Source organism: Habropoda laboriosa, unplaced genomic scaffold (assembly GCF_001263275.1).
Source record: "Habropoda laboriosa isolate 0110345459 unplaced genomic scaffold, ASM126327v1 scaffold14, whole genome shotgun sequence".
NCBI lineage: Eukaryota > Metazoa > Arthropoda > Insecta > Hymenoptera > Apidae > Habropoda > Habropoda laboriosa.
Window position 1 is genome coordinate 647,697 of NW_017100137.1, and position 11,804 is coordinate 659,500.

Sequence of the window (11,804 nt, forward strand, 5' to 3'; positions counted from 1 at the left end):
CCCATTGACGATCTCCATATCATATACAAACCTTAAAGGACAATAACAGTAAATGGCCAATTTGTAAATCTTTTACAAATCACAATCTACAGGTTCTGATTACTATGAAAATCATAATTATGTTACGTTGCTTACATTACACGTGATTTGGTTTATTTTACAATATTTACGTTAATATTTAAAATTATTAATACGTACATTTTCAGATGATCAGACGATATCGAAACTTCAATGTTTAAACTCAATATTTTCATAAAGATAACAAACTAAATATTCTCAATATTCTAAGCCAGTTTTCATTCATCCATTGTTATAGAGGATGCGACTCTTAAAATTACCACCTCGGATTATTATCCATAAATGACTCACAAAACAAGATCTTAAACAAATATACCGAATTTAAATATTCCAACTTACCAACTTGCAGCCGTCTTATCAAAACTGGACCAGAGCGTCGGCGAAGTGATGGAGGCCCTGAGGAATCGCGGCATGATGGAGAACAGTATAGTGGTGTTCATGAGCGATAATGGCGCGCCGACCGAGGGCTTTCTGAGTAATCAGGGCAGCAATTATCCCCTTCGAGGCGTAAATCCTTCTTATATTCCTCACAGAATGCTTACACTCAGACTTTGAACAGATGGAACTTTGGGAATTTTGCAGATAAAGGACAGTCCATGGGAGGGAGGTACAAGAGGTGTGGCGACTATTTGGAGTCCCTTAATCAAGAAATCGAAGAGAGTGTCGAATCAGATGATGTTCGTTTCCGATTGGCTACCTACACTCCTATCTGCAGCAGGTTAATTTTTTGCCTGACAATGTTTCACAACCTAATCGTAAAATTAACTTCCCCTACTATATTAGAAAACGAAAAATCTATATTTTTACTTATATCTATATCAGCAATGAATCAACTCGATAATCTCGATGTTAGTAGGTTCAACGTTAAAACTGTTTAAAATGTTAGAATTATTAAGAAATATTAGGATAAGAAACTTCTTAAAAATGTTAAAACAGAGTGTAAAAAATTTTTAAATGTCACGAGATATTGCAAGAAGATGATTTCACTGAAATAATCGTGCGTTATTCAGGAGTGGATAGGAGGCAACTTGGAAACATCGATGGGTTCGATCTCTGGCATGCCCTGGTGTCGGACAAGATCAGCTCCAGATCCGAAATAGTGATCAACATCGACGACCTCAGTAATTACGCTGCTATCAGACGGGGCGATTTTAAGTACGTTATCGGTCAGACAGAAACTGGTAGCGCCTGGGTTGGCGCAAGTGGAGACCCTTTAGAGGGCATTTCTCCCACATACGATCCTTACAAAGTGTTGTACAGTAAAACGGGCGTCGCTATTTCCGGCATTATTACCGCCAGACAAGCAATGGAATTGAACGAACGGAGAAAGAGAAACGTAAGAAATATAGACGACACTGTTTCGAAGACGAACTTCCAAGAGAAAATACTGAGCACAAAAAAGATCTTGGAGTTGCGAAAAAAAGCGCAGATAGAATGTAACGTTAGAGCGGAGGACAGGGTTAGTGTTATAACATTGTATTACATTAATGTCATAGATTAGAAGTTATATTTCTTTGTCAAATGCATCTTCAATTCTCCTTCGTTTCATTTAAGAAAAGAATTGTTTCTGTATGAGGTAATTATTTATAGAAAGATAATCTTCAAAATTTACCTCTACTATTTCTTTATATTTATTAAAATGAATTTGTAAAGTTTTATTCTATCTTTTCTATCAGTTGACTATTTAAATTAAAGTAAGAAAGAACTTTTCTATAATTCTCTGTTCATATGTACAGGTACCATGTGATCCCATGAGAGCACCCTGTCTCTTCAACATAGAGAAAGATCCCTGTGAAATGGTGAATCTTGCCGACAGAAGACCAGTGATTGTGGCCATTTTAGAAAGAGTTCTGATGAAGTACAGAGTCACCGCGATACCCCCTAGTAATCTCGATGGAGATCCAAGAGCAGATCCATCGCTTTGGAACAATACATGGACTAGTTGGAATGAACCTAATCCATTAGCGCTTGCTTATACGAATGCTGATGAATTTCAACCGTATTCTGATCCGGCAGTCGCGGTGATGTCTATCATTTTCGGTCTTTTCGTTGTGGGGACAATAACGCTGCTCGCTTTGAAGTGCAGAAAATCTAGTTTGCGTGACTTAGAGAACTCTGAAAATCAAAATGGTCGCGAAGAGGTTACTTACGCCACGAACGGCAACGAAGAATCATTTCCTATGTCTAGAGTTATACAAAACATAAGACAAAATGGTACGCTTAAGCATAAAGAAATAAATTGACACCTTCGAACGAGATACACGAGGTCTGGACCTCTCTTGATTATTGTAAAAATTCATTACAGTAATCGTACACGAACAGAAAAGTTTTGATATCTTCTCTATACTTGTATTGTTCTAAAAATTTGACGAAATGCAGTATATGCCCATTTCTTTTTTAAATTGAAGAAATATGTAAAAGTTTTAGAATTTCAACCTCGTGTAATCTCGTTCTCCGTCCTCCTACTCAAAACGTGCTCCACACGGTATACACGAGCATTATATCGTTAGTAGGATGACAAAGTGGTAGGACGGAAGAAATTCCAAATCTCGAAGTATCACTTGTGCATAACAAGTTTGTCATACTTTCAAAAAGATTCATTAAATAGATTGCAACATTTGTAAATAGTCCACGATCTTAGGTTCAACGAAATGTTCACATTGACTGGTGCAAATAATTATACCTGCCGGCACCTGTGACAGAATTAAACAGAACACATGCACGCACACACATCCATTCATCTAATGTCTAGAATTAAAGGAAAAAAAAAACACTTTCATGAATAAATACATCAGTTTTACAATTTATTTATTCATCGACGCTTTCTTCTTTGTGTACAAAATTTCATGGAAATAGAAAGTTCGAATCATTACGATTAAAAAGCAACAAATAATTACGGCACTTCCATTGGTGAGTAAAATCTGATACAGTTAGTATCATGTGTATCGATCGTCGTGTGACTTGTTAACATCTCACACGAATATTATTCTCTCGCTTCCCTAGTAACATTCGTTTCGAATAAACGGCTGACAAACAGCAGCCGGTTCGCATAAAACGCATTTTGGACAGAACGATTCGCAAGAACTGTAAAGAGTAATCATCGGAACAAATACACTTCCGTCGAGTATCGGAACATCGATACCCGAGAAACATCTTACGCTATTAACAATTTCATAACTAATAAAATAACTGAAATATACACTTTTTTTTTCTCCAAGGCAATGTTTCGTTTACAATTCACCTAAGCACAACGGCTATACAACGATTATAATACAATTAAGTCATCTCTCCCGCACTCTCTTCTGCTCCGAAGAGGAGCGACTTTCTGTTTAGAAGCCTCCCAGAGAAGCACGACTCGTTACATCGAATTACCAACGATCAGAATTGTTCCATCAAAAATACAAACATCTTTACTCCCCTGGATTGAGTAGTACGCGCAATCATCATATCTCAACAACCATAATTGCTCTCACAGAATGTCGACGAGTTAGTCAAAATATTTCTAATTGTTCTCGTCTCGTTAGATTTAGTTTAATTACAGGAATAGTCGCTGCAGTTGGCACTTGGCAGGAATGTATCCAGAAGGCAAGGATGTGGTTCACTTCACCGTCGTTAGTATCCCATCACATGTGTACCACCTTTGGCGTGCTACAATCGTAGAAACATCGTGTTAACGATAAACAGAGCTCTTCATTGCTAAACATTATTTCAACATTGTCTAACAATCTCAAATATTTTTCTAATCAGTCTGAGAATCAAAATGTAAAGTACAACGGAAAAGATGAACATAAATAATTGTTACAGTAACTGGATTTTGTTATTTCTTTTAGAAGAAAGTAAAATAAAAACTGAAGATAAACATTTCCTATAAATAACAGTACTCATGAAATCAACAATTTTACTGTTACTTTTCCTTGCTAAAACCTATATGTATCTTAATGTTGTTGAAGAATTTACCTTTTTCCCCACAACCAATTCAGCAAGACGCTCGATTGACTTTGGACGTCCCTAGCTGTGAATATTAAATAAAAACATTTGCAATAAAACTTCCAAGGAACCCTACAAAACGTACATTTTCATATTTCAATGTTTCGTTTCAAAAGCTAAACATATTTTCTAACAAGCATAAAGTACAATCCGTAAGAAATACTTACAAAACCAACAAAAAAATATAACCTATAATGTACCGTTACTTAAAACAGAGGAAAATAAGATGGAAATTGAGAATTCATCTGAGGATACATACAGAGTGTATAATTTGCATTGACGAGCCTGGCAGCTGCTTCGGGGGGCAAAGTACTTAGAACGTCTTTGTGGGCAAGCAAAGACATTTGCTGTGTGTGCCTTAACTCTCGTTCATCCCTCAATCGCATGTCTTTTGCGTGGCTCACCGTGTGCAGCTGTGACAGCCTAAAGGGAAAACTAGCTTGTACAGTGAAATAAGGAGCTTACTGTGCTACTGATAAACACGGCTTAACACGTTCTTGGCCAGAGGAAATGAAAAGTTAATTCTTCCTTTGATGGCAAAGCGTTCTGAAACGCGTTTATCACAGCATTCGAACACTAAAGCTCTTATAAGCGGCTTATATCTGTGAAGCTGGTTGAACCATGAACGTGTTAAGCTAAATCCGTTAAAAGACGATTTTTTAGATTATTTTATCCAATCTGAGGATTGCGTAACTACAGGGACGTAAAATCTAAATGGAAGAGTTTTATTTGTCAAACCTTAGAATCATTAACGTTCCGAAGGAACTATTTGTATCTTGTTCGGATTAATTGGTTCCGAGCTTCGAACGATACATGGGAATCATATAGGGCTACAGAGGAAATGGTAGGTCAACTTGGAAATCTCGTTCCTGGATCTCCTACACGCTAAGCAAAATTATAGGGTCTAAACAAATACGTTAATCGTGTAATTAGCACAATATAGTCGAAGCCTTTCTTCACATTAACGGCACACTACGACAAGTGTATAACACACTGTTACATTTGCTGTTGATTCTACTTTATCTTGTGATAATATCATTCTTCAGGGAAAAAACTAATAATGTTCAGATGCAAATACGCGTTATGTCTACGGAACTAAATATTATGCTCCCCAATAATTTCACGATAACAATATATTCCCACTCTAAGTGAAAATAAAATCAAAATAGATCATTGCTGAATGCTGCTTCCTATGTAAAAAAAAAAGAAAAAAAAATACTGGTGCTTTGAATATTCTGGAAAAAAAAAATCGTCGAAACCGTATTTCTTCACCAGTGGACCGTACCTAGTGCATAACATCCTCGAGTAAAAACCATCTTGAATTGAAATAAAGGAAGTACGTGTAATACGTACTTCAGGGCAAGGGTCTCCATGTGTTCCTCAACCGGAGCGTCGATGGCTTCTTTGGCTATTTCGACTGGTCCCTCGGACTTCGACGGCGAAGGATGTTCCACTACTGGTTCTTCTGTGCCGGAAATGGACGCGTCCTTCTGCGGGCTGAGATCTGAGCCCGTCGATCCACCTAGCTTCCTCAGCTCTTCGTTCACTCTGATCGCGTTCGACAGACGCAATTGCAACGTGTCGCGTTCTTCGAGTAACTGCATCAATTCGAGGGTCAATTCCTCGCACCTAACGTCCCGTTGATGAAGCATGTACAGAGCAAGATCGAATTCTTGCGAGGCCCTCGTCTTGCTATCTTCACCGGAAGCCTCCAGGTTCTCAGCTGCGGACGTGTCGATCGCAGGAACATCTTTCTTCAGAACATTCTGAATTAACTCGTACTCCTTCACTTTCTCCTCTAAAAGTTCCTTCAACGAATTGATCTCCGTTTCTCTGGCCTCTAAGGTGTCTCTCAATTCTGTGAACTGTTTCTCTTCCTCGTCCACTAACGCCAAAAGCTCCTCTATGCGAGCCTCCTTGTCGTGAATTTGCACCTTCAAATTGCGAAGCTCCGTGTCCTTCGTGATACTCAACTCCGCCAATCTCCGTTCCTTCTCAGCCAAGTCTGAACTGACTCGTATAAATTCCTCGTCCTTCTTGTGCAATTCGCTCTTCATTGTCTCCTCCATCGTAGAAAACTGTTGCAACTGAGTTTTAAGGTTCTCGATGTCCCTGTCTTTTAACTTCAACTCGTCCAAGATACCCCGGTTCTCCATCGACAGCCTCTGCTTTATCTCGTCGATCTCCATCTCTTTCTCCTTCAGCTTCTTCTCCAAAAATTCCTCAGCCTCCAGCCGAACTTGCTCCGTCTCCATGCTCAGCCTCTGTATAACGTCCCTCGTTTCCTCCGAAAGCCTCTCGAATTCTTGCAAACGGGACACCTCTTGCTGCAATTCGTTAATAGTAGATTTCAAATGCTGAACCTCCAGTTCCTTACCGTGTAATTCAGCAGTCAATCGCTGCACCGTTTCGCGCAACTCGAAATCGTCCGACTGAGGCTCCAGGTTGGTGTAAAAATGCAACTGAGAGTCCTTCTCGACTATAACATGCTTCAGCTCGCTGATTTCTTGTTCCATGGCGTGCAAGTCGTTCTGGAGCCTGACGATCTGGTCCTGATCCTGGATCGTCCTTCGAGACATAGACAATTGATTCATCTCCTTGCAGAACTCCCGGCTTTGTACCTCTATATGTTGCTTCAAAGTGTCGATCTCCTTCTCCTTCTGAGCAACTGTTAAATTTAGATCGTCCAACGAAGAGTGCAGTTCAGCCTTTTCGTTGTACAAGCAATTGATTCTCTCCTGCATCTCCTGAATCATACTAGGATACGTGTTCTCGTTTAGAATATATTTCAGATGATCGATCTCCACTTGTTTCTTCTCCAATTCAGCCTGCATGGTATCTATAGTGTGCTGTAAATTTCGATTGTCGTCTCCCATTCTAAAGAGAGGCAAACCGTCTATAATATTCAGAGAACTTTGCTGCACATGTTCCTGTTGTACGGTTGATAATTTGTCGAATTCTGTCTGTTTCTCGTTTAACATTTGATTGTTCGTATCTAGCAAAGACAGCTTCTCGTTGTAACTGAGGTTAGCCTCCTCCAAAGTCTGACGAGTCGTTTCCAATTCCGAATTCAAACTACTTATCTCCTCGATCTTCTCTGATAATTTACTTTTGACATCTTCCAATTTCTCTATCTCTGCGCGAAGATCACCAATTTCCACTTTATTATTCTCAATGGTTGCCTTGTACTCTGCAGATTCCTGAGCGTGTATTTCCATAGTCTCCGTCAGAGAAGTCTCCAAGTAACGAATTTGTTGCTCTAAACTCTGTATACGTGCCGTATACTCGCCAATATCCATCGACGTGGTCACAGATTCGTTTAAACGCTTCTGTAATTCCTCAATAGTCTCCATGTACCTCTGATTCTCCAACGACAATTTCTGACCACTTTCTTTGTTCTTGGCTAACTCTGACTCTCTTTCGATCAACTGTTCCTTTGTCCACGATAAATCCGCCTCGACAGATTGCAGACACGATTCCTTTTCCATCAGACTTTGCTTCAAAAGTTCCAGCTCCTGGCGTTGAGTATCAAACTGAACGACAATATTCTGTTTCTCCAGTAAATACTCATTCGTGGCTGTTTCCAACATAGACAGCCTTTCGTTAAGAACTCGTATTTCCTTTTCCTTCTCCTCGATTTCTATCGCATGCTTTTGCACCAATTCTTGAGTAGCCTCGCTCACCAGAGCACTGACAGTTTCCACGCTCTGTTGCTGAATAACTTCGTTCTCCTTGTCGGTCAACGACTTCTTCAAACCTTCCAGCTGTTGCTTCTTCTCGTTAAGCTCCTGATTCAGCTCCTGTATAGTATCCTGCAATTTCGCATTCGCCTCGGTATTACGCACGTATTCTTTCTCATATTTCCGCTTCAGATCCGCCACTTCTTGTATCCTAATGTTCAAGAGAACCGTCACTTCCGACATCGACGAGTTCACAGAAGATAATTGATTCTCGTATGAGGCCGTTACAGAGGTCAGTCTTTCTTCTAGGCCTGTTTTCTCTTGCAGAGCGTCCTGCAAGCTTCTCTGCAACTCGAGGATGTCCGTATCGGCTGCCTGAAGTTGTTTACGCATATTAGCTACCTCCGTTTCTAATTTACTAGTCTTCTCGAACGCCTCCTCCTTCAGATAATCGGTATTTTGCCGCATAACTGTTACCTGATCGTTAGCATCCATCAGACTTTGTTCGTATTGCTTTCTCAACAGATCATACTCTTCCCGCGATTTACTAAGCATACCCTGCAACTCTGATATTTTCTTATTCAAGTCGTCCACGATCTCGATGGACTCGTTCTCTTCCGCTGTCCGTTTCGACTCTAAAGTTGATAACTTAATCTTCTGCTCCTCCAAAAAGTGCTGCAGCTGCTCGTTCTCCGTCGCCAGCGCCTCCATCTCGTCCTTGATGTCATCGATCTCGTCCTTGTACTTTTTGCACAAGCTTTCGTAGTCCTCTCCCTCGACAGACCTTGTTCGTAGGCGATCTTGGCCAGCTGGCTTGCCCTCTTCGCTCGAAGCAACGCTTTCGTTCTGAGGAACGTCATTTCCCTCTGAAACAGCTACACTTCCCTGTAATCGTTTATCAAGAGCCTCGACTTTGTCAGACAATTCTTTGTTTCGTATACGCAATACCTCCATCTCCATGTCCTGCTTCTCCTTCATCTCCATGTACCTCTCATTCGCGGAAACAACGACGTCCAGACGTTTCATCAGAACCTCTTTCTCAGCCACGGTGGTTCTCTGTTCGTCTCTAATCTCGCTCAACGTCTTCTCCAGTTTGCTGATCTGTGACTTCAGCTCCTCCTCTATGGCAGAATCCAGCTCGTAAAAGTCGCTCGCCGATTTCTGTATCTTCAATTGTTGCTGCAAACTCTCCACCTGCACCTTGTACTCCTTCAGTTTCTTTATCATCTTTGTGTTCTTCACCTGGACGGCCGTACTCTCTTCCACTATCTTCTTTCTCTCTTCTTCCATATCTTTAATCTGATCCTGGAGATCGTCCACTTTGGCTTGTAACTGTATCTCTGTATTAGGAACCAAAGTAGTGGTGAGCTGTTGTTCACCGGCAAGTTGAACATCCTCCTCGTTCCATCCCCATGTTTCCTCGTCGACGCTTAATTTCTCCGCGGAACCTGCATCCCACATTGCTCCGACGTCCAAAGACACCGCCTGTTGAATTTCCTCGTTAAGAACTTTCGCAGCATCCGGTTCTACCTGCGATTGCACGATCGTTACCTCCTCCAAAGGTGTATATGACTGTTCCATAGGCGTGTCTGTGACAGTTGGCGTGTTATCAGACTGTTTCTGAGCGTCTTCGAGAGCTTTAGTGAGATTCGCGACGAGTTCCCTAGCTTCGTCCTTTTCACGAACAATTTTCTCCATTTCTATCTGTAAGTTTCGTCCAACGTTAACAGAGCCCTTCAACTCCTCCATGGACCTGGACAGATCGTTCACCTGCAGCTGTAGCAGGTCTCTCTCCTGAGTAAGAACAGACACACGATTTTCCAACTCCTGTATCAATTCAGAATCGGTCGAGTTCTTCAACTCCATCTCTAAATTATCAACTTGCAATTTATAAGACTCTAAGAGGGCGTTTTGTTGATCTCGTTCGACCATCGTCCTGTTCAATGTTTCCTTCACGGAATTCAAGCTCGTACTCAATTCCTCCAGCTGATTGTCCTTAAGCAACAGTGATTCCTTCAGCTTATTGTCCGTTTCATTTTGCTGGTGCATTATTTGCACACTAAGATTGTGCAATTCCACATTCAACGAATCGATCTGTTTGTCCTTTTCCATCGATATCTGTTCCAGTTTCTCCAAATTCGCTTGTACAGCTTGCAGTTGCATTTGCGAGATCTCCAGTTCCTCGACACGTTGGCTATAGTTCTGGGATATCTGTGATCTCTCCTCGATCATCAATTTCTGCAGGTGATTGATCTCTTGTGTCAGATTAGAGCATTGTGCTTCCTTCTCGTCTAATAAAGTTTGTAATCGTTTCATATTCTTCTCAACCGCGATATCAGAATCAGAAGCAGATGGCATGTCGAAGATTTTAAAGGCGTTGAACAACTGTGGAGCATTATCTTGTGGAACGGTATCAAAGACAGGCGCTTCTCTCTTAACTATCGTCGATTTCTCAATAGGTTCTTCGCTCTGATTCCTATATGCCTCTAACTTTGCTTTCAAATCCTCCACCGTTCTCTCGTTTGCCTCTTTATCGACTTTAAGGGACTCGATTTCTTTCTCCAGACTGATCTTGGTATTCTCCAACAACTTCTTCGTCTCTGATCTCTGCGCCTCTACAGACTGAAGCGAAGCTATTTGAGAATTCAATTGCAATTCCAATTGTTCGGCGCGATCCTGAATAACTTGCATCTCTTGTTGCATACTCGATATTTCTGCATCACGCTCTTCGCACTTTCTGGTTAAATCGGAGTTCAATTGCTCAACACTTTGCAATTTCTCTAAATTAACCTGATTCTCCTCCAACGGCTGCTCCGTTGCGACTACCTTTTCCTCCAAATCAGCATTCGCAGACTGCGGTTCCTCCATCTTCCCTAACAATTCTTTATTCTCCTTCAGCTCTTGCTCTAATTTTGTTTTCACCTCCTGGTGATTCGACATTAACCGGTTGTACTGGAACAATAGATCGTCGTAAAAATCCTTCATCGATCTGTTGGCCATGTTCGTCTCGTTCATCAGATAGTTGGACTCAAAAAATTCTCGCATCTGAAAGATAATACCGGTAGAATTAGCTAACTTATTGTCCAAATTCTCAATTTCAGATTCTCGTTCCTGCACCTTTTCCTCCAACGCTTGCACCGCAGTCTGACACTGTTCACATTGGCTACAGTGATCCACTCCCGTCAATTTCATGTCATCCTCGGTAACTTCCTCTTCGGTGATCTGTGTGGTCTCTGTGGAAGAATCAACGGTAACTTTTTGCATCTTCTCGAGCAACACTCTTCGTTCCTCCGATTCTTTCTCAACGTTCTCCAGCTTCTCGTTAATCTGCGCCTGTTTAGACAACAGCAGACCATTTTCAGCTTTAAGATTCTTAATTAACGCCAATTGTTCGACATACTCCGTTTCCATCACCTGCATTCGTACGCCGAGCTCTCTGGCTTTCTCCTTCGTCTCCTCTAGTACCAATTGCACGCGTTCATTCTCTTGAACAGTCCGTTGAATGTAAGATTCATAATCTGAGCTTATACTCTGCTTCATCTCTCTTTCGGACACGAGCTCCGCTGTCAAAGACTCCATATCCGTCCGTAGCTTTACAATTTCTTCCTCCATTTCGGTGATTTGCTGAGTAAGCAGAGACATTTTCTCCTTGGAGTTAGCCAGGTTGTTCGTCAGTCTATCGACGTTCTTGGAGGCTTCTGATAATTCGTTTCTCGCCTGCGTTAATTTCTCTTCCAGATCGGTTATCCTGTTGTCCTTCTCACGCATTGCGATCTCCACATCCTGGATCTGTTTGTTCTTTGCTTCTTTCTCGTCCTTCTCTGTCGTCCATTTCTCTTCGAGTTCAGTGACAGTGGTCTGCAGTTCTTGACACATGGCCGTCTTCTTCTTCAGATTTGCCGCTATTTTCTTCATCTTTTCTAGCTGCATTTTTATCTTCTCCTCAGACTCCACCAACTTCTGTTCTAAATCAGCGATTTTTACCTCTAAAGAAACTTTAACTTCTGTCATGTTATGCGCAACCAGTTTCTCTTTCTCTTCTAATTCATCCTGCAACAT

The 11,804-nt window shown here is 41.2% G+C and overlaps 2 protein-coding genes across 2 annotated transcripts in view; one reads left to right on the plus strand and one right to left on the minus strand.

Annotated features, from left to right (window-relative positions):
• LOC108579496 (arylsulfatase B-like) overlaps positions 1-3,651 on the plus strand; it is a 17,854-nt gene extending 14,203 nt beyond the window's left edge. The window contains exons 6-10 of the mRNA XM_017943043.1: positions 428-585; positions 661-796; positions 1,089-1,537; positions 1,815-2,292; positions 3,609-3,651. Of these exons, the coding sequence (XP_017798532.1) occupies positions 428-585; positions 661-796; positions 1,089-1,537; positions 1,815-2,292; positions 3,609-3,613 (1,226 nt within the window). The 3' untranslated portion in view covers positions 3,614-3,651. The remainder of the gene's footprint in view (positions 1-427; positions 586-660; positions 797-1,088; positions 1,538-1,814; positions 2,293-3,608) is intronic.
• Positions 2,957-11,804, minus strand: part of LOC108579484 (protein lava lamp-like) — a 15,876-nt gene continuing 7,028 nt past the window's right edge. The window contains 4 exon segments of the mRNA XM_017943032.1: positions 2,957-3,726; positions 4,036-4,090; positions 4,325-4,488; positions 5,419-11,804. The exon segment at positions 5,419-11,804 is cut by the window's right edge and continues 18 nt beyond it. Coding sequence (XP_017798521.1) covers positions 3,702-3,726; positions 4,036-4,090; positions 4,325-4,488; positions 5,419-11,804 — 6,630 coding nt within the window. The 3' untranslated portion in view covers positions 2,957-3,701.